A 23,941-nucleotide genomic window follows, 5' to 3' on the forward strand; every position below is an offset into this window, starting at 1 on the left:
AGACATTTTCACTATACAGACACCAAAAGTTCCCTTTGGCGTCAGAATTTATAACAAAATAAACACTGTTTAATGAAGTTAAAGCAACAGGTAATAAATATATTTAAACCCTGCCCCTCTATTACAGTTGACTGCTAGTTCACATTCTGTTCTGCCTCATTTTTAAGTACGACATCCACTATTAAAATCCTAAAATATTTTTTTTTGATAATCTGTTTCACTCTGATATACTGATATACAGTACATCACAATACAGAAGGAAAGATCAGTCACCACTTCCATTTTATCACTACTTTAAATTATGAGGAGAAACAAGGTGGTGGGATCTGGAAATTAGATCTCAGATCGCCCACATACAAGCTCATCTGCATTATTTGCCAGTTTCATGATACTTCTGTGTTTCTGTGGTTGCTGTATCTTTATAAATGGCTTTTGTTTTTGTATTTGTATTGTGCAGGTACTGGGAGGCTGTGCTAGAATTGTTGTGGCCAAGATTTGAGCTTATTTTGGAGATGAACATCCAGAGCATTCGAAACACTGACCCTCAAAAACTAGGTGTACTGGACACCAGACCACACTATGTACGAAGCCTCATACACGAACACATGCCAAAATACCACACTCAAAAAAAAAGGTTTTCTGGTAGAGCAAACATTTTGAACGTTCACAACTAGACCTCAGCCAATCGTCAATTATTATTAAAAGATTATGGTCATTTATGCTCATGTTGTCTTTATATTTGAAAATGAAATAACAATTGTTCCATTTTAATCAGTTTTATTGTTATTCCTACCAAACATGTATTAAATGTATTGATATGTGAAACTACATCTCAGTAAAAACTGTAACAAAGCTATACTTTTACATTCCATGAATGAAGATAACATATTCGATTAAAGAGGGAAAAATTTATGATTCAGCTGTATTCACTGAAAAGTGTACAATTCCCTCTTAATAACAATGCTCAATTTTAAAGAAAAACTTTTATTTTTAGAGACTTACATTTGCTGTGTTCTTTCCATGTACAATATGATATGAATGCACATTTACATCTATGTGGCATAAATCATCTGTTTTTGCTTCTTGTTTGTGTAGATTACACGCCGGTATGCAGAATTCTCCTCTGCTATTGTCAGCATAAATCAAACCTTTCCCAATGAGAGGACCAACACGCTACTCGGACAGCTGCAGGTGAGCAGAACAGAAACCCCTCTGTTCTCGAAAGGTGAAGTGGCTCATATTGAAACCTGACATGAATATGATTTCCAGATTGAGGTGGAGAATTTTGTGCTGAAAATGGCGGCCGAGTTTCCTTCTAGACGAGACCAGCTCATCTTCCTCATCAACAACTATGACATGATGCTCAGTGTGCTCATGGTGAGGTTACTCACATACCACACTGCCAGAAAATGGGCATAAATACATGAACATGTTTTCAAAATTTACACAAATATAATACATAATGCAAAATACCTCAGTTGAAATGGATCGAAATTAAATACCAAATACTGTGTGGAAAAAATAATATTTAAATACAAATTCAGTATTTTGAAATACACAAACAAAAGAAATACATGTGTTATTGACCATTTAGTGAAGTATCTGTACTAGGCTGAAATCTTTCTGGACTTATTCTGAATGCAAAAAACATTTAGGTGTGTACAACTGCTTAGAAACTGTTTTCATTTCACCTACCTCCCACCATATTTTCAAAAAAGACTGGGTTCAAGGTGTCATCTGTGTACCACTTTACCACTTATATTTATATCTGACCAGGTAACACTGCAGCCCATTACTTGTGGTGAAAATTTCTTAGGCCCTGTCCCAAATGGAACCCTAACCCTTCGTAATCTTCATCCAAGTCCACTCTTTTGGATGTAATGCTGCTTTGGCGCTGTCCCAAATGGCACACTTCATGTGCACTTGCGGTCTTGTGGACTCAAGTCCTCAAGACTGAGCGTCTCATTTGTCATTTTAGGTTTCAGAAGGGTACTCCCCAGCGCCCCCTTCGCGGCCGATATGGGTCACCCTACATTCTTGTGTATTAACCGACATGTGCACGTAGCGACCATTGTAAGTCCAGATTCCCGCAAGTGCACATGAAGTGTGCCATGTGGGACAGGGCCTAAATAAATCACATGTAAAACTGGGAACATTTCCTGCTATCTAGGAAAGAGTAGGAATGGCCTAGATGACCAAAATCTTATATCACAATATAAGTAATTTTCACAATAACAATATATTTCATGTTTTGTTTTTTGGCTGGAAATAAGGTTGTTACGATACCAAGTCACTGTTTTATGCAAATGAGCGGCCGGATCGCATTACAGAATTTTCTGTTAGAACGGTGTCGTGTTAGCAGCCCCTAAGTTAATAACTAATGATCGCTGCGACGGAAGTGAATCAATCAAAACTAACTTTAGCTGGACAATAACTTTATTCTAGAGCTGCTGTAAAGCCAAAACAATCTCTGTTACTTTAAAGGGATAGTTCACCCAAAAATGAAATTTCTGTCAGTATTTACTCACCCTCATGTTGTTCCAACCCCGTAAGACCTTCGTTCATCTTCGGAACACGAATTAAGATATTTTTGATGAAATCTGAGAGCTGGATCACTCCTCCATAGTCTTCTCCAGGGATTGAAACTTGCCAGCCCCGAAAAGTTATTAAAGACATTGTTAAAATAGTCCAAGTGACTACAGTGGCTCAATCTTAAGTTTATCAAGCGACGAGAATACTTTTTGTGCGCAAAAACAAACAAAAATAACAACTTTATTTCAACTATTCATTTCCTTCTCTGTGGGCCTCTAGTCAGTTAACGTAGTGTGATTGCGTAGTGCTACGTCACACGTAGGCTCACTATTGGCCGATGCTGGTCATGTGTGTGATGCGTGTGACGTACAACAACAGAAGCTTACGAATGAACAGAAGCTTTATGAATAGTTGAAATAAAGTCGTTATTTTTGTTTGTTTTTGCGCACAAAAAGTATTCTCATCGCTTGATGAACTTAAGATTGAGCCACTGTAGTCACTTGGACTATTTTAACGATGTCTTTAATAACTTTTCGGGGCTGGCAAGTTTCAATCCCTGAAGAAGCCTATTGAGGAGTGATCCAGCTCTCAGATTTCATCAAAAATATCTTAATTCGTGTTCCGAAGATGAACCAAGGTCTTACGAGGTTGGAACAACATGAGGGTCAGTAAATACTGACAGAATTTTCATTTTTGGGTGAAGTATCCCTTTAATTTCCTACTATCACTGTAAAGCTGCTTTGAAACAGTCCATATTGTTAAAAGCGCTATATAAATGAAGGTGACTTGACTTGACAAGTAAACAGTTACTAATAAAATTAAAGCTGCAAGCAGCATTTAGCGGTGTTCAAGCAGTTAAGGCAGTTAAGGTAGTTAAGCTCAAAAGCATCAAAAGACATTAAGTTTCATGTAGCAAGCATGAAACACTGACATCATAGATGGAATAGACCTTGTTTTAGCATGATTTACCATGATATACCAAATTTTAGCGTGATTGTTCATGATTTACCATGTTCCAGTATGATTTACCATGAATCTAGCATGATTTACCATAGTTTACCATGATATACCAAGTTCTAGTATGATTCACCATGATTTACCCTGCTCTAGCATGGTTTACCACAATTGAACACATTCTAGTAGGATTTAATATGATTCTAGCATGATTTATCATAGTTAACCATGATTTACCATGTTATAGAATGATTTACCATGATTTACCATGTTATAGAATGATTTACCATAATATACCACATTCTAGAATGATTTACCAGGATTGTAGCATGATTTACCATGATTCATCACATTGCTAGCATGATTTGCCATGATACTCCATGTAATAGTATTATTTACTATGATTTACCATGTTTCTATCGTGATTTACCATGATTTACCACATTGCTAGCATTGATGTGAAGTGTCAATAGCCATGAAGTGATAAACTGACAAAAAAAATGATTGTCTTATAATAGTTAACATGGAAAAACAGGTTTGCTTTAGTGTAGAATAGTGATGAAAATCAAGTCTGTCAAAATGAAACTGAGCCAATAAGTGGTCTTCTACTGCCCTCTGCTGGCCATTATACTTATTAATAAAGTGTTTTCACAGGTATCTTATTTAGACATATGCTTACACACACACACACACACACACACACTCACACACACACACACACACACACACACACACACAAACACACAAAGACAAATGTTGTTGTTGATTTTTTCAATGCTATTGGGATGTGTCATTATGAAAATATACTTTAATGGTCTATAAGCATTTCACATAATGTCTTTGTAATCTATTAATCCGATTATTCAGCATTTATTCAGAAATATAGGACTACACACACACATTCTGTTGTAGATACAGACATTTGAACTATGTGATGGAAAAAAATGTTTACTGCAAGTCTCCTTCAGGATTCACATTTCTCAATGTGCCACAATAGTCAGTAGCAATACTTCAATAGATGAATTTTGACTAAATGTGAGTGTAAATGTTAAAATAGTGATTTTATAAAGTCTAAATAACAATTATAGAATTATATTAGTTAGTAGCATGACAAAATGACTATTTTAAACAGCAGGGGGCAGTAGAATACCACTTATTGGCTTAATATGCCATTATGTTATAACTTTAACATTTTTAACTGTTATAGATGCATTATTTCTTATCTTATTTAGAGTCACATGTTCTGACTTGTTTTTAAGAAGATCTGAGCATTCATTGAAGATATATAGGCTTTCTTGGTAAAGGCTTCATATTGAAGTGACCCTATTATAGGCATCCAAATGAAGAAGTTATAACTTTTCTGATAATTATTGATCTAGAGAGTCCAGAGAATTGTACTGCACTGGTTTTGAACATTATGATATGAACATTACATAATAATAAATGCAAAACACCATTTACAGCAAATACAGGCAATTTGCCATAGGAAATACATTGTTTCAAAGCTTTTTAACAGTTATAGCGCCACCTATGGTCCGATCTCCATAAAATTTGGCATGGTTTTTAAGGATGTTATGTCACATATGCTCACCAATTTTTGTGAAGTTCTGAGTTTTCATATAGGATTTATAGGCTTTTGACTATATTTTGCCACGCCCATTTTATAAATGACCCTGTTATAGCCAACCAAATGCCAAATTTCAACTTTTTTTTGATAATTATTAATCTAGAGAGTCCAGAGAATTGTCCAAGACTGGTCTGGTTCCGATCGGGCGAAAAACCAGGGACTAGTTCGCAAAAGTAGGTTTTTAACATATTCGTGAATATTTAATGAACGGTTTAATTGACAGCAATGGTTCTAGAGGCAAAGTTGTTCATCATGAGGAGATCTATCAAATGATATGCATTTTGTGGGGATGTGTGCAACACCACGTGATTACAGAGCCGTAAAACTCGTTAGCGCCAACTAGTGGCCGATTTCTTTCAAAACTCTTACAGATCTCTTGGGCCATGAGTCGAACATGCCCATTGAGTTTCGTATCGATTGGCCTCCGTTAACCTCGTCTCACAGGTGCTCAAACTTTATTGGCCGATGGCGGCCATGTTTTTTGAGATACGCCAATATCCTTTTACACATACATGGGGCCTTGGACCAAGACACTGCATACCAATTTTCAGGTCAATCGGACTAACGGTCAGGTGGCCACACCCCCTTTTATGTTTTTTTAATGTTATAGCGCCACCTAGTGTTAGATCGACGCGGTTTTTTTACTGTGACCTCAAAATCAACTCATTCACATGTGTACCGAGTTTGGTGAAGCTATCTCATTTACTTCTTGAGTTATAGCCATTTTAGTAAAATAGGCTCCGCCCACAACATTCATTTTGCGCCCTCTAGCGACAGTTAATCAAAATTTCAACTTTTTTTTTATAATTATTGATATTCAGACTCCAGAGAACATTTTGGCACTGGTTTGGTTCCGATCGGTCGAAAAACCAGGGACTAGTTCGCAAAAGTAGTTTTTCGACAAAATTCAAAATGGCGGAAAATCTATCATGGCGGAAATGAAATCGGAGATATACATTTTTTACTTCAGGTTTCCAGCTTTCCAGTGATATAAGACACTTGAGTCTACGACATACGGTCTAGGAGTTATGAGCAGTTTCGCGCAATTGGTTGCTATAGCGCCACCTATAGGCCAATCGGGCTCATAATTTGATAACCTCTCCTCGATTTTTGTACTACCATCTGACAAAGTTTCAGCTCTCCAGCACTTACGGTTTGGGCTGCACGATGCGTTTTAGCGGAGAATAATAATAATAATAATAATTAAAGCTGCAAGCAGCATTTAGCGGTGTTCAAGCAGTTAAGGCCTTTCAGGCCGTTAAGCACAAAAGCATCAAAAGACATTAAGTTTTATGTAGCAAGCATGATATACCATGATATACTACATTTCAGTGTGATTTTTCATGATTTACCATGTTCCAGTATGATTTACGATGAATCTAACATGATTTTCCATAGTTTACCTTGATATACCATGTTATATGATGATTTACCATGATATAGCACATTCCAGAATAATTTACCAGGATTCTAGCATGATTTACCTTTTTTACTATGATTTACCATGTTTCTGCCGTTATTTACCATGATTTACCACGTTGATAGCAATTATATGAAGCATAAGAACAATTGAAGTGATAAACTCTGACAAAATATGAATGTGTTATAATAGTAATTGTTATTTAAGTGATTTTATAGTGTCTATATACAAAAAAAGACTATTAATAAGAAGAGTGGCCAGCAGAGGGCAGTAGAAGACCACTTATTGGCTCACTTTCATTTTCAACTACTTTGTTTCTCCAGTATTCTCCACTGAAGCAAACCCTTTTTTTCATGTTAACTCCATAATGCATGCTTACACACACACACACACACACACACACACACACACACACACACACACACACACACACACACACACACACACACACACACACACACACACACTCTTTTGGGATATGTTATTGTGAAAATCTGTTTTAATGGTATATGAGCATTTCACATATTTCTTTGCAATGTAATAATATAAAACTAATTAAAGAAAATGCTTTAAGCATTTGTTTGTTAGCCAATGCTGAAAGCTGATAAAAAAAGATTAAAAATGTCTAATGCTGCTGCTCCATCTAGTGGACAACAGTGCTATTACAGCCTACTTATACAATAGGCCATGTTTTTCATATCATTTAATTTACACACGCTCATTCTGATGTAGATAGAGACATTTGGAACTTCAGGAGCCAATGTGACTCAATTGTCACTTCAATAGACGATTTTTGACTAAATGTTATTGTAAATGTTAAAATAGTGAATTTATAAAGTCTAAATATTAATTATAGTTGAGTAGTGTGACAAAATGACTTTTTTTAAACAGCAGGGGGCAGTAAAATACCACTTATTGGCTGTTAGCCTTTTTCAAGCTGTTATAGCTGTTCTTGACCTTTTTTTAAGAAGCTATGAGCATTTATTGAAAAGATATTGGCTTTCGGTCAAGGCTACATATTGAAGTGACCCTATTATAGTCATCCAAATGAAGAATTTATACATTTTCCTATAATTATTGTTCTAGAGAGTACAGAGCAATAGATGAATTTTGACAAAATGTGATTGTAAATGTTAAAATAATGATTTAATAAAGTCTAAATATCAATTATATATAAAAATATTAGAGAGTAGTATGATGAAATGACAGCAGGGGGCAGTAAAATACCACTTATTGGCTGTTATAGCCATCCAAGCTGTTATAGCCATCCGATTTACACTCTATTATAGCCATCATACTGAAGTAATTATACCTTTTCTGATAATTATTGATCTAGAGAGTCCAGATAATTTTACTGCACTGGTTTTAAACATTAAGATATGAAAATTATACGATCATAGATGGAAAAGACCATTTACAGCCAATACAGGCAATTTACCATAGGAAATGTATGGTTTTAAAGCTTTTCAACAGTTATAGCGCCACCTATTGTCCGATCTCCATGAAACTTTGCATGCTTCTTCAGCCTGTTATGACACATATGCTCATCCATTTTTGTGAAGTTCTGAGTTTTCCTTTAGGATTTATAGGCTTTTGGGTGCATTTTGTCACGCCCCTTTTCTAAATAACCCTTTAATACCATGCAAAAAATAAAAAAGTTCAACTTTTTTTCGATAATTATTGATCTAGAGAGTCCAGAGAATTGTCCTAGACTGGTCTGGTTCCGATCGGGCGAAAAAACAGGGACTAGTTCGCAAAAGTAGGTTTTTAACATATTCGTGAATATTTAATGAACAGTTTGATTGACAGCAATGGTTCTAGAGGCAAAGTTGTTCATCATGAGGAGATCTATCAAATGATATGCATTTTGTGGGGATGTGTGCAACACCACGTGATTACAGAGCCGTAAAACTCGTTAGCGCCAACTAGTGGCCGATTTCTTTCAAAACTCTTACAGACCTCTTGGGCCATGAGTCGAACATGCCCATGGAGTTTCGTTCCGATTGGCCTCCGTTAACCTCGTCTCACAGGTGCTCAAACTTTATTGGCCGATGGCGGCCATGTTTTTTGAGATACGCCAATATCCTTTTACACATACATGGGGCCTTGGACCAAGACACTGCATACCAATTTTCAGGTCAATCGGACTAACGGTCAGGTGGCCACACCCCCTTTTATGTTTTTTTAATGTTATAGCGCCACCTAGTGTTAGATCGACGCGGTTTTTTTACCGTGACCCCAGACTGTCCTCATACACATGTGTGTCAAGTTTGGTGAAGATATCTCATTTACTTCTTGAGTTATAGCCATTTTAGTAAAATAGGCTCCTCCCACAACGTTCATTTTGCGCCCCCTAGCAACCGGAAATCGAAAATTCAACTTTTTTTCGATAATTATTGATATTCAGACTCCAGAGAACATTTCTACACTGGTTTGGTTCCGATCGGGCAAAAAACCAGGGACTAGTTCGCAAAAGTAGTTTTTTGACAAAATTCAAAATGGCGGAAAATCTATCATGGCGGAAATGAAATCGGAGATATACGTTTTTTAAGTTAAGAGTCCAGCTTTCCAATGATATAAGACACTTGAGTCTACGCCTTACGGTTTAGGAGTTATGAGCAGTTTCGCGTTTTTGTTACTACAGCGCCACCTATGGGCCAATCGGGCTCATATTCTCTCAACCTCTCCTCGATTTCTGTGCTACCTTAATCCCAAATATGAAGTCTCTAGCACTTACGGTTTGGTCTGCACGACGCGTTTTACGGCAGAATAATAATAATAATAATAATAATAATAATAATAATAAAAATCAGTACAAATACAATAGGTTTTCAGCACTTCGTGCTTGAACACCTAATAATTAAAGCTGCAAGCAGCATTTAGCGGTGTTCAAGCAGTTAAGGCCTTTTAGGCCGTAAAGCACAAAAGCACCAAAAGACATTAAGTTTTATTTAGCATACATTCAAACACTGACATAATAGATGGAAAATACCATTTACAGCCAATACAGGCAATTTTAGCATGATTTACCATGATATACCCCATTTCAGTGTGATTTTCATGATTTACCATGAATCTAGCATGATTTACCATAGTTTACCATGGTATACCAAGTTCTAGTATGATTCACCATGATTTACCCTGTTCTAGCATGATTTACCACAACTGAACACATTCTAGTATGATTTAATATGTTTCTAGCATGATTTATCTTAGTTTACCTTGATTTACCATGTTATAGGATGATTGAACATGATATACCACATTCTAGAATGATTTATCAGGATTGTAGCATGATTTACTATGATTCATCACATTGCTAGCATGATTTACCATGATATACTGGTGAAAATCAAGTCTGTCAAAATGAGAGTGAGCCAATAAGTGGTCTTCTACTGCCCTTTGCTGGCCATTATACTTATTAATAAAGTGTTTTCACAGGTGCTTTTGTGACTCATATCTAGACACACACACAAGTCATTATGAAAATATATGAAATGCTTATAGACCATTAAAATATGTCTTTGCAAGCTATTAATCAGATTATTCAGGATTTATTCAGAAACATGGGACTACACACACACATTCTGTTGTAGATAAAGTGATCTGAACTGTGTCTCATTCAGGATTAACATTTGTCCGTGACACAATGGTCAATAGTAATACTTCAATAGATGAATTTTGACAAAATGTGAGTGTAAATGTTAAAATAGTGATTTTATAAACTCTAAATAAGAATTATAGAATATTAGTAGTTAGTAGCTTGACAAAATGACTATTTTAAACAGCAGGGGGCAGTAGAATACCACTTATTGGCTTAATATGCCATTATGTTATAACTTTAACCTTTTTAACTGTTATAGATGCATTATTTCTTATCTTATTTAGAGTCACATGTTCTGACTTGTTTTTAAGAAGATCTGAGCATTCATTGAAGAGATATAGGCTTTCTTGGTAAAGGCTTCATATTGAAGTGACCCTATTATAGCCATCCAAATGAAGAAGTTATAACTTTTCTGATGATTATTTATCTAGAGAGTCCAGAGAATTGTACTGAACTGATTTTGAACATTGTGATATAAATATTATATGATCATAGATGGAAAAGACCATTTACAGCCAATACAGGCAATTTACCATAGGAAATACATGGTTTTAAACCTTTTCAACTGTTATAGCGCCACCTATTGTCCGATCTCCATAAAACTTTGCATGCTTGTTAATGATGTTATGTCACATATGCTCATTAATTTTTGTGAAGTTCTGAGTTTTTATTTAGGATTTATAGGCTTTTGAGTGTGTTTTGACACGCCCCTTCTTCTAAATGACCCTGTTACAGTGAATCAAAGGGCAAAGTTCAACTTTTTTTCAATGATTATTGATCTAGAGAGTCCAGAGAATTGTCCTAGACTGGTCTGGTTCCGATCGGGCGAAAAACCAGGGACTAGTTTGCAAAAGTAGGTTTTTAACATATTCGTGAATATTTAATGAACGATTTGATTGACAGCAATGGTTCTAGAGGCAAAGTTGTTCATCATGAGGAGATCTATCAAATGATATGCATTTTGTGGGGATATGTGCAACACCACATGATTACAGAGCCGTAAAACTCGTTAGCGCCAACTAGTGGCCGATTTCTTTCAAAACTCTTACAGACCTCTTGGGCCATGAGTCGAACATGCCCATTGAGTTTCGTTCCGATTGGCCTCCGTTAACCTCGTCTCACAGGTGCTCAAACTTTATTGGCCGATGGCGGCCATGTTTTTTTAGATACGCCAATATCCTTTTACACATACATGGGGCCTTGGCCCAAGACACTGCATACCAATTTTCAGGTCAATCGGACTAACGGTCAGGTGGCCACACCCCCTTTTATGTTTTTTTAATGTTATAGCGCCACCTAGTGTTAGATCGACGCGGTTTTTTTACTGTGACCTCAAATTGAACTCATAAATATGTGGACCAAGTTTGGTGAAGATATCTCATTGACTTCTCGAGTTATATCCATTTTAGTAAAATAGGCTCCTCCCACAACGTTCATTTTGCGCCCCCTAGCAACCGAAAATCGAAAATTCAACTTTTTTTCAATGATTATTGATATTCAGACTCCAGAGAACATTTCTACACTGGTTTGGTTCCGATCGGGCAAAAAACCAGGGACTAGTTCGCAAAAGTCGTTTTTTAACAAAATTCAAAATGGCGGAAAATCTATCATGGCGGAAATGAAATCGGAGATATACGTTTTTTAAGTTAAGAGTCCAGCTTTCCAATGATATAAGACACTTGAGTCTACGCCTTACGGTTTAGGAGTTATGAGCAGTTACGCGCAATTGATTGCTGTAGCGCCACCTATAGGCCAATCGGGGTCATACTCTCTGAACCTCTCCTCGATTTTTGTACTACCATCTGACAAAGTTTCAGAGCTCCAGCACTTACGGTTTGGTCTGCACGATGCGTTTTAGGGGAAAATAATAATAATAATAATAATAATAATAATAATAATAATAAAAATCAGTACAATTACAATAGGTTTTCAGCACTTCGTGCTTGAACACCTAATTAAAGCTGCAAGCAGCATTTAGCGGTGTTCAAGCAGTTAAGGCCTTTAAGGCCGTTAAGCACAAAAGCATCAAAAGACATTAAGTTTTATGTAGCAAGCATGATTTACCATGATATACTACATTTCAGTGTGATTTTTCATGATTTGCCATGTTCCAGTATGATTTACCATGAATCTTACATGATTTTCCATAGTTTACCTTGATATACCATGTTATATGATGATTTACCATGATATAGCACATTCTAGAATAATTTACCAGGATTCTAGCATGATTTACCTTTTTTACTATGATTTACCATGTTTCTGGCGTTATTTACCATGATTTACCACGTTGATAGCAATTATATGAAGCATAAGAACAATTGAAGTGATAAACTCTGACAAAATATGAATGTGTTATAATAGTAATTGTTATTTAAGTGATTTTATAGTGTCTATATACAAAAAAAAGACTATTAATAAGAAGAGTGGCCAGCAGAGGGCAGTAGAAGACCACTTATTGGCTCACTTTCATTTTCAACTACTTTGTTTCTCCAGTATTCTCCAGTGAAGCAAACCATTTTTTTCATGTTAACTCCATAATGCATGCTTACACACACACACACACACACACACACACACACACACACACACACACACACACACACACACACACACACACACACACACACACACACACACTTTTGGGATATGTTATTGTGAAAATCTGTTTTAATGGTATATGAGCATTTCACATATTTCTTTGCAATGTAATAATATAAAACTAATTTAAGAAAATGCTTTAAGCATTTGTTTGTTAGCCAATGCTGAAAGCTGATAAAAAAAGATAAAAAAAATGTCTAATGCTGCTGCTCCATCTAGTGGACAACAGTGCTATTACAGCCTACTTATACAATAGGCCATGTTTTTCATATCATTTAATCTACACACGCTCATTCTGATGTAGATAGAGACATTTGGAACTTCAGGAGCCAATGTGACTCAATTGTCACTTCAATAGACGATTTTTGACTAAATGTTATTGTAAATGTTAAATTAGTGAATTTATAAAGTCTAAATATTAATTATAGTTGAGTAGTGTGACAAAATGACTTTTTTTAAACAGCAGGGGCAGTAAAATACCACTTATTGGCTGTTAGCCTTTTTCAAGCTGTTATAGCTTTTCTTGACCTTTTTTTAAGATCTGAGCATTTATTGAAAAGATATTGGCTTTCGGTCAAGGCTACATATTGAAGTGACCCTATTATAGTCATCCAAATGAAGAAGTTATACATTTTCCTATAATTATTCTTCTAGAGAGTACAAAGCAATAGATGAATTTTGACTAAATGTGATTGTAAATGTTAAAATAATGATTTAATAAAGTCTAAATATCAATTTTATATAAAAATATTAGAGAGTAGTATGATGAAATGACAGCAGGGGGCAGTAAAATACCACTTATTGGCTGTTATAGCCATCCAAGCTGTTATAGCCATCCGATTTACACTATTATAGCCATCCAAATGAAGCAATTATACCTTTTCTGATAATTATTGATCTAGAGAGTCCAGATAATTGTACTGCACTGGTTTTAAACATTAAGATATGAAAATTATACGATCATAGATGGAAAAGACCATTTACAGCCAATACAAGCAATTTACCATAGGAAATGTATGGTTTTAAAGCTTTTCAACAGTTATAGCGCCAACTATTGTCCGATCTCCATGAAACTTTGCATGCTTCTTTACCATGGTATGACACATATTCTCATCAATTTTTGTGCAGTTCTGAGTTTTCGTATAGGATTTATAGGCTTTTGACTATATTTTGCCACGCCCATTTTATAAATGACCCTGTTATAGCCAACCCAATACCAAATTTCAACTTTTTTTTGATAATTATTGATCTAGAGAGTCCAGAGAATTGTCCTAGACTGGTCTGGTTCCGATCGGGCGAAAAACCAGGGACTAGTTCGCAAAAGTAGGTTTTTAACATATTCGTGAATATTTAATGAACGGTTTGATTGACAGCAATGGTTCTAGAGGCAAAGTTGTTCATCATGAGGAGATCTATCAAATGATATGCATTTTGTGGGGATGTGTGCAACACCACGTGATTACAGAGCCGTAAAACTCGTTAGCGCCAACTAGTGGCCGATTTCTTTCAAAACTCTTACAGACCTCTTGGGCCATGAGTCGAACATGCCCATTGAGTTTCGTTCCGTTTGGCCTCCGTTAACCTCGTCTCACAGGTGCTCAAACTTCATTGGCCGATGGCGGCCATGTTTTTTGAGATACGCCAATATCCTTTTACACATACATGGGGCCTTGGACCAAGACACAGCATACCAATTTTCAGGTCAATCGGACTAACGGTCAGGTGGCCACACCCCCTTTTATGTTTTTTTAATGTTATAGCGCCACCTAGTGTTAGATCGACGCGGTTTTTTTACTGTGACCCCAGACTGTCCTCATACACATGTGTGTCAAGTTTGGTGAATATATCTCATTTACTTCTCGAGTTATAGCCATTATAGTAAAATAGGCTCCTCCCATAACGTTCATTTTGCGCCCCCTAGCAACCGGAAATCGAAAATTCAACTTTTTTTCAATGATTATTGATATTCAGACTCCAGAGAACATTTCTACACTGGTTTGGTTCCGATCGGGCAAAAAACCAGGGACTAGTTCGCAAAAGTCGTTTTTTAACAAAATTCAAAATGGCGGAAAATCTATCATGGCGGAAATGAAATCGGAGATATACGTTTTTTAAGTTAAGAGTCCAGCTTTCCAATGATATAAGACACTTGAGTCTACGCCTTACGGTTTAGGAGTTATGAGCAGTTACGCGCAATTGATTGCTGTAGCGCCACCTATAGGCCAATCGGGGTCATACTCTCTGAACCTCTCCTCGATTTTTGTACTACCATCTGACAAAGTTTCAGAGCTCCAGCACTTACGGTTTGGTCTGCACGATGCGTTTTAGGGGAAAATAATAATAATAATAATAATAATAATAATAATAAAAATCAGTACAATTACAATAGGTTTTCAGCACTTCGTGCTTGAACACCTAATAATAATAATAATAAAAATCAGTACAAATACAATAGGTTTTCAGCACTTCGTGCTTGAACACCTAATAAAATGAAAGCAATAGGGCAAATAAATACAGTAGAACAAAGATAAACATTAAATAAATAGTGCTAAGTTTTTCAGGAAGGTGTACCTAACAAAATTAAGAAATAATACAGAAATTTAATAAAGTAAAATAAAACACTGCATAGTCTTCACTGTATGAATTAAACAAAGAGTTATTTATTAAAGCTACAAAAGTTATTCCGTCAAGTGCAGTGTGTGAATTTCTCTTTTTCTTTTTTTTGTTGTTGTTTGATTAAGGACACAGACAGCAGCAGAATATTAGTCACTTTAAGAGCTTATGCACGGACCAAATATATTGATGCATATCAAATTCTTCCATCTGTTTACCTCCACTCAAGACATAAACCGGCTGTGTTTATGTGTATACTCAGATTTTGACATTTTTGTGCGCATTTCACCATTTACCTGTGCTCAGAAAGCTGCCTGCCAGTGTGCGAATACTAAATAAGAGTTCTCTTTTGCGGCATATTGCACTTTTAATAACTCTTTTTAACATCAAGCATGTCCCACTCTTTATTACTCATTCGTCCATGTTTCTTTATTGCTCTAATGTGTCAATAACTCCTGCCCACTAAAAGCTGCATGGATGTGCTTGCGCGATATATAAACGATATAATTTTTTTTTTTAAATCAATTCCACAATATATATCGTCATATCACCCAGTCCTAGCAAGCAGTAAATCTTAAACACATTTGACTTGCTAGTTGATAAATCCAGAAACCAATTAACTATCAAGACTGACTGGCTAACTAGTTGGTACAGGAAATCAGCAGCCTAATAAAGAGTTTGACTAGCATAAAGTATATTATGTATTTTTCAAAAACAAAAATATTCAACTTAAATGTATTTAAATACAAAAAAAAGATTTCTTTAAAAGGCTTATGGACATTTTTGTCCTTTTCAGTTTTGTTTTTTTGATAACTTTGTCTGTGTTAATGCTAACTGCATGAAATTTGCTACAGGTGTGTATTTTTATTGGAATTTTAATATTTCACCTTAATTTCCTTTAAAAAATCTATTTTGCACTAGGTACAAAAAATACTCCCACTCAGCGCCTTTTGGACAAAAATGTCCCCATTGAAACCCATTAAAACTGCGATTTTTAATCCCAGTGCCATTCAACTATAAAATGATGCAATCTTTCTTAACAGGCTTTCATTCTGTTGGCAAGGCTTCAAAATTTACATTTTTACTATTTTTTATCAGATTGTGCCATTTTTTCAGGTTTGGCATATAAAGCAAATGATCACTTTATTGTTGTTTTCTGCTGTTTTCGGCTTATGCATATTATAGAGCCAATTAGATAAATTATGAAGCTATAATTGTGTGGGTGTGTTGGTATGGATGTCAGAGTGTGATTTGTATGTGTGTACTGAAAGTTTTAGGTGTGTGTGTGGGTTTTCTTTCTTTAAGTTTGAAAGAAAGAAATTATATTGTACTGGAAATCACAAATCCCACCACATGTAAATGAGTCATACCCTTGGCAGAGTCACAGATCCTGCCATGTGAAAACTGAAAAGGTCAAAAAGTTACTGAGCTTTGAGGATTTTTTTCATTCAAACACATTTCTTATTACTTGCTTGCACCTTTTCATTTGTTATTGTTTTTTTACAAAGATAAAAGGTGAGCTTGACTTTGATGTAGAAGTTTAGAAGCTCCACAACACATTGTTTTTGTTTTCACCTCGAGAAAATGGTGATTGTTTTGTCTGGAAGATTTTCGTTGACACAAGTGCTCTCACAGCCAAACCTATAACATATCCAAGGTTGTAATATTTAAAGAAAAAAAAAATCTGCTTAGCATTTAGTATATGGAATATTTTTATTATTATTATAATTTTTATAAAAAAAACAAGTGGCATTATGTAAAGAAACCAGCGTTTAAAGGGTTAAAATTCTGAAAATTAATGACTGTTTGGTCATTATGATTAGAACTGATGCTAGTAAAAAATCTAAGTCAGTGAAAGTGGAAAAAAATATTTATCTATAATATTTTTATGACACTTTTTTGACATGGACATTTGTGTCCTTTATGGGCCTGAGTGGTAGTTTTGTTTTTTATCTGATACTGCATAAAAAATATGATTGCATCAAAATTAATATTGTTGTTAATTATTGACATATCCAAGGCTGTAATATTTAAAGAAAAAAAATCCTGCTTAGAATTTAGTATATAGAAAATTATTATTATTATTCTAATTTTTATAAACATCAACAGTGGCATTATGTAAAGAAGCCGACGTTTAAAGGGTTAAAATTCTGAAAATTAATGACTGTTTGGTAATTATGATTAGAACTGATGCTAGTAAAAAATCTAAGCCAGTGAAAGTGTAAAAAAATATTAATCTATAATATTTTTATGACACTTTTTTGACATGGACATTTTTGTCCTTTATGGGCCTGAGTGGTAGTTTTGTTTTTTATCTGATACTGCATAAAAAATATGATTGCATCAAAATTAATATTGCTGTTAATTATTGACATATTCAAGGCTGTAATATTTAAAGAAAAAAAATCCTGCTTAGAATTTAGTATATAGAAAATTATTATTATTATTCTAATTTTTATAAACATCAACAGTGGCATTATGTAAAGAAGCCGACGTTTAAAGGGTTAAAATTCTGAAAATTAATGACTGTTTGGTAATTATGATTAGAACTGATGCTAGTAAAAAATCTAAGCCAGTGAAAGTGTAAAAAAATATTAATCTATAATATTTTTATGACACTTTTTTGACATGGACATTTTTGTCCTTTATGGGCCTGAGTGGTAGTTTTGTTTTTTATCTGATACTGCATAAAAAATATGATTGCATCAAAATTAATATTGTTGTTAATTATTGACATATCCAAGGCTGTAATATTTAAAGAAAAAAAATCCTGCTTAGAATTTAGTATATAGAAAATTATTATTATTATTCTAATTTTTATAAACCTCAACAGTGGCATTATGTAAAGAAACCGACGTTTAAAGGGTTAAAATTCTGAAAATTAATGACTGTTTGGTAATTATGATTAGAACTGATGCTAGTAAAAAATCTAAACCAGTGAAAGTGTAAAAAAATATTAATCTATAATATTTTTATGACACTTTTTTGACATGGACATTTTTGTCCTTTATGGGCCTGAGTGGTAGTTTTGTTTTTTATCTGATACTGCATAAAAAATATGATTGCATCAAAATTAATATTGTTGTTAATTATTAACATATCCAAGGCTGTAATATTTAAAGAAAAAAAATCCTGCTTAGAATTTAGTATATAGAAAATTATTATTATTATTCTAATTTTTATAAACATCAACAGTGGCATTATGTAAAGAAACCGACGTTAAAAGGGTTAAAATTCTGAAAATTAATGACTGTTTGGTAATTATGATTAGAACTGATGCTAGTAAAAAATCTAAGTCAGTGAAAGTGTAAAAAAATATTAATCTATAATATTTTTATGACACTTTTTTGACATGGACATTTTTGTCCTTTATGGGCCTGAGTGGTAGCTTTTTTTTAAATCTGATACTGCATAAAAAATATTAATGCATCAAAAATAATGTTGTTTTTAATGATTGACATATCCAAGGCTGTAATAATCAAAGAAAAAAAATTCTGCTTAGCATTTAGTAAATTGAAAATAATTACTATTTTTCTTTTTTTCATAAAAAAACAACAGTGGCATTATGTAAACAAACCCACATTTTAAGGGTTAAAATTCTGAAAATTAATGAATGTTTGGTCATTATGATTAAAGCTGATGCTGGTTAAAAAAATGATGTCAGTGAAAGTGGAAAAAAATATAAATCTATAATATTTTTATGACAGTTTTTGGATACGGACATTTTTGTCCTCTATGTACCTATGTGTAACTTTTTTTAATTGATGCACAAGGGTTAAAATACAAAATAGCATTTTGTGTTTCAAATACGCATTTTAAATACATTTATCTGAAATACTGCACACCGCAGTCCATTTATTAACTGTTAAGACTGTACCATAATGGATCATGATGATATGTTTTGTGTGTGTTATAAAGGAGAGAGCAGCTGATGACAGTAAAGAGGTTGAGGGCTTTCAGCAGCTCCTGCTGGCTAGAACACAGGTACATTCTGGGATACTAAGTACCGGTTCAGACTGACAACTGTCTTGAAGTAGGACATTGCTTTCCTTATTGTCATGTGAGTAACCATTGTTTGTTGATATGTAATTTTACAGGAGTTTATAGAGGAGATTCTTTCATCTCCGTTTGGAGGGATGATTGCATTTGTGAAGGAGAGCGAGGGACTAATAGAGAAAGGGCAACTTGACAAACTCAAAAATGATGAAGGTCAGTGCTAGAGATGCTTTGTTTTCACTGTTAAGGTTTATATCGTACTGCTTTAATTTTTCATCTTTAATTATGCGATTTCTTCATCACCCAAAAATTCCTTCATTATTTACTCACTCTTATGTTGTTCTAAACCCATAAGCCCTTTATTTTTCTTCGGAACACAAGTTGAAATATTTTTTAGATTCTCATCATTTTTGTCCATCCAATGAAAGCAAAACAGATCCTAGAGAAATTTCAGAAAGGAGAATTACAAACTAAACAAAAGGAAGGAAAGAAAAATACCACGTGGGAGTGTTTTAGTGAAGTAGTTTACCAGGACCAATCAATAATGCGATATGTAACAGCTGTGAAGCGCTGTAGTCTATTTGGCAATAAACTAATAAAGCCTACATCCAGCTTTTGTTTAAGTTGAACTTCTTCTGTGTATCTATGGGAAGTAACAGTGATGGAATCACATTTAATGTAGTAACCTGAGATTTTCCCTTTAGAATAGGAACTCTAAACTGCATCTTGGGTGGACGCTATGGGGAACAAAATACCCACTCCACAATGCTGCGGGGATGCCTGCCTCACAAATCATTTATCCACTCGACCCAAAGTTGAAACGGCAGGGCAGCGCGAGCTTACTAGAGCAGATGCTTGTACTTGCTGATTGGTCTCACTCACTCGACCACTAAACAGCGCTGTGAGATCCAGTGAGAAGCTTTTGAATTCAGCGAAGAATACAAATGTCTCTGTGATTTAAACTAGTTTAAAGCCAGATGAAACAGCACTGACAAACAGGAGAAACACTGTGCGCAACGATACAGTTAAAAGGATTTTCAATCTACAAATTGTCATCATTTATTATAGAATGATGAAACGGTTAAATCTGGGCTGAATATGGCTTCTTCCACAACTTCTCCACTTCAGAGTGGAGGTGGGGAAGGAATGGAAGACTCATGGGGGACAGGAGATCATGGCCTAACAGGAAGCACTCATCCAGCCTAACACTAATGCCCCCAAGCCAGATCCAATCTGGCTGTGGCACGGGCCATGACATCCAGCAATTCCCCATATGCTGGGCTGGCAAGTTGAGAAGAATCCATACACATTCCTCACCTTCTTTAACCACATCCGCTTCCCCTCGACTGGATGTCAAGAGACATCACATCCTCTGAGCTCGACCTGCGATCTTCAAAACTGAAGCTTTGCTCCGACAACAGCGGGGCCTAAGCCATGGAGCGCAGACACTTGTCCCACATCCCTTAAGAATAGGGAAAAATGTGAACAAAGCTTTCTCATTGTGAATTAATCGCAATGAGTGCATTCAGAACCCTCAAGCACTGAATGCGCATGTTCCTCTCCAAAGCAGTAAAGGCACAGGTCGTGTGTGTCTTCAAGTGTCAAACACCTGGGACATGGAGGTACAAACTTCCTAAAATGCTTGCTAGAATTTTCCATGATCCTGCCTTCACCACACGCTAACAAAACAAACAGTTACTAAAGACAATCTGCAATGACAAGCTGATGAAGTGTGCTACGATGCCCTCTCATACTTCTGGGCGCTCCCACTAATGACATCATGGACTTTCGCCAACCAATCAGATTGGAGTGTTTTCACATGTGCTTCACACATTGGATACGCTGATGGTGTCCCCATAGCAACCATCCAAGAAGCAGTGTAGAGTTCCTATTCGAAAGGGGACTCATTTTAAAAGATCTAGAAATTATCTTTTTTTTTTTGAAAAAAGAGTTAAAACTGAGTTTGCTGCATCAGACCCTTTTTTTAAAGCTAAGGTGTGTAATATCTGCATCACCATCATCATTAAACACAATTGTCACCTTTATTTTATTTATTTTTTAAATATATTTGCAAAATACAAATGTTTTTTACTCCTTAGTATAAATTGTTGATTTTTTCTATGTTGTATGTTTTTTTTTTCAAATGATTTTTAATGTTGTCAGATAAATAACAAAGAATTATGTCATAACCTCACCACTAATTAAATCATCTCATCATTATGGTTTCAAAGTAGCTTCACCAGCACTGTTCAAAACTAACACTACAAGTAGAATGTTTGGGGTCAGCAAGATTTTTGTTCTTGTTGTTTTGAAAGAGATTAAAGGGAAGGTTCCCCCAAAAATGAAAATACTGTCATCACTTACTCACGCTCATGTTGTTCCAAACCTGTATGAGTTTCTTTTTTCTGTTGTACACAAAAGAAGATATTTTAAAGAAAGTTGGTAATCAGACAGTTGACGGTAGCCATTGACTTCTATAGTAGGAAAATAATACTATGGTAGTCAATGGCTACTGTTCTGATTGTCAATGCCACATTCTGATTTTCATGGTACAGTATAGTGCATATATTGCTACCCTGGCTTGTGGCTTCAGTCAAATATCACAGCAAATTCTGCCTTAAAGAGGCACTCGGCAACTCTAGCTATTTCTTCGCTGATTTTCACTTTTGTTGTCGCATGTTTTCTCAACGAGCTCCCCCTACATCTGTGAGGCGTGTATTTCACAACAATGTCGTAAAAAAACTCACTTGCGGCACCCTCCTCCCCCTTTCTACCGCTGCTCATGTGCATTTGTTATTATCGGAGCCGGCCAACTTTATCGTGCGGAGCTATGTCTACAGAGGTGGGTGATGCATCATACACATTGAGGGCGGTGTGTGTGGGCACTTCGAGCCCACGAAGTGTGGCGATTCGGAACCCGGAGGCGATTCTGCCCATAGCTATGAATGTAAGCTTCGTGCCCGCTTACTAATAAACAATTAGCCCCCGGCGCTGCTCGCGCAGCACAAAGTTATGACGAAACGTTCCCCGTTCGAAGCAATCGGGACGTCACATGTGAAGCAGCCAGCCATTACTGTCAGCGAGCCGCCGTATTCAAGTACCAAGGGCGTGCGCTCTGCGCCCATGCCTCCGGTTCAGTTTTTTGAGCCCACGAAGTGCGGCGATCGGAACCCGGAGGCCATTCTGCCCTAGCTATCAATGTAAGTTACGTGCCCGCTCACGAGCGCTCATGCTTACTAATAAACAATTCGCCCCCGGCGCTGCTCGCGCATCACAAAGTTATCACAAAACGTTTCCCGTTCAAAGTAATCGGGACGTCACAGGTGAAACAGCAAGCCATCGCTGTCAGCGAGCCGCCGTGTCTCTCACTCTCACAGAGCCTGCTCTCATGAAGTGGGCAAATGCCGCTCGGGTGTTAGATGTAGGAAATGTGCCCACAACTATGTGCCCACGCCTACTCTCTGCCCGCTCTGTCACACAGCCAAAACAGCCTCTTATCGGTCAGGTTATGAATGTAAGTTATGTGCCCGCTCACGAGGGTTCAGGCTTACTAACAAACACCTCGCCAGACTGGGTGCTGAGCACAATAAGACAAGGCTTTTCGCTACAACTCACTCGCCGCCCTCCGCGCTTTCAAGCACGGACCGCGGTGAAAGTGAAAGCGAAAGTAGCGCATCTACTCCGCGCAAAAATAGCCAAACTGCTGTGCAAAGGGGCCATAGAACCGGTACCTCCTTCTCTGAGCGAGTCAGGCTGTTACAGCCGCTATTTTCTCGTACCCAAGAAGTACGGAGCTCTCAGACCTATCTTAGATCTGAGATATTTGAACAAAGCTCTCATGAGAAGACCGCTGAAAGCGCTCACGACCGGACAAATTCTCGCGCAAATTCGCCTGAGGTACTGGTTTATCTCTCTCGATCTGAAAGATGCTCACTTTCAGATTCAGATAATACCCCGTCACAGGCCATTCTTGAGATTCACCTTCGACGGTCAGGTATATCAATACACCGTCCTCCCGTTCGGCCTGTCTTTAGCTCCCCGTACATTTACGAAGTGCATGGACACGGCTCTCGCCCCCCTGAGAATTCAGGGCATGCGGATTCTGAACTATTTGGACGATTGGCTGATTCTGGCACAGTCATAGATAGTACTTTTATCTCACAGAACAGTGCTCCTCAGCCATCTGGAAAACCTGGGTCTCACGGTCAACTGGACCAAGAGCTCATTACTGCCCAGTCACTCAGTTTCCTTTCTGGGGATAGAACTTGACTCTGTGGCTATGACGGCCTGTTTATTGACACAGCGCGCCCGCCGTGTTCGACACCTGGCCACATCTTTCCAGAAGGGCCGCATCGCTTCTTTGAAAACATTGCAGAGAACGCTAAGCTGAATGGCATCAGCTGCAGCAGTGCTTCAGCTGGGCCTACTGCGCATGCGCCCGCTACAACGCTGGTTGAATGCTCGGGTGCCTCACCAAGCTTGGGCTTTCGGCTGCAGACGAATCAGAGTGACTCAGAGCTGCGTTTCAGCTCTGCAGCCCTGGTTAGCGGTCGACTGGTACCAGCGGGGGGTGACGATGGGAGCCGTTGCATAC

The 23,941-nt window shown here is 36.6% G+C and overlaps 1 protein-coding gene across 1 annotated transcript in view; it reads left to right on the forward strand.

The window, feature by feature from the left end:
* The window catches only part of LOC143701881 (vacuolar protein sorting-associated protein 52 homolog), a 65,015-nt gene that overhangs the window by 36,941 nt on the left and 4,133 nt on the right, over positions 1-23,941 (forward strand). Inside the window, exons 14-18 of the mRNA XM_077195580.1 lie at positions 458-581; positions 1,096-1,191; positions 1,270-1,377; positions 19,270-19,335; positions 19,449-19,560. Coding sequence (XP_077051695.1) covers positions 458-581; positions 1,096-1,191; positions 1,270-1,377; positions 19,270-19,335; positions 19,449-19,560 — 506 coding nt within the window. The remainder of the gene's footprint in view (positions 1-457; positions 582-1,095; positions 1,192-1,269; positions 1,378-19,269; positions 19,336-19,448; positions 19,561-23,941) is intronic.

Source organism: Siphateles boraxobius, unplaced genomic scaffold (assembly GCF_051911475.1).
Source record: "Siphateles boraxobius isolate OS27281-9 unplaced genomic scaffold, OSU_SipBor_1 33, whole genome shotgun sequence".
NCBI lineage: Eukaryota > Metazoa > Chordata > Actinopteri > Cypriniformes > Leuciscidae > Siphateles > Siphateles boraxobius.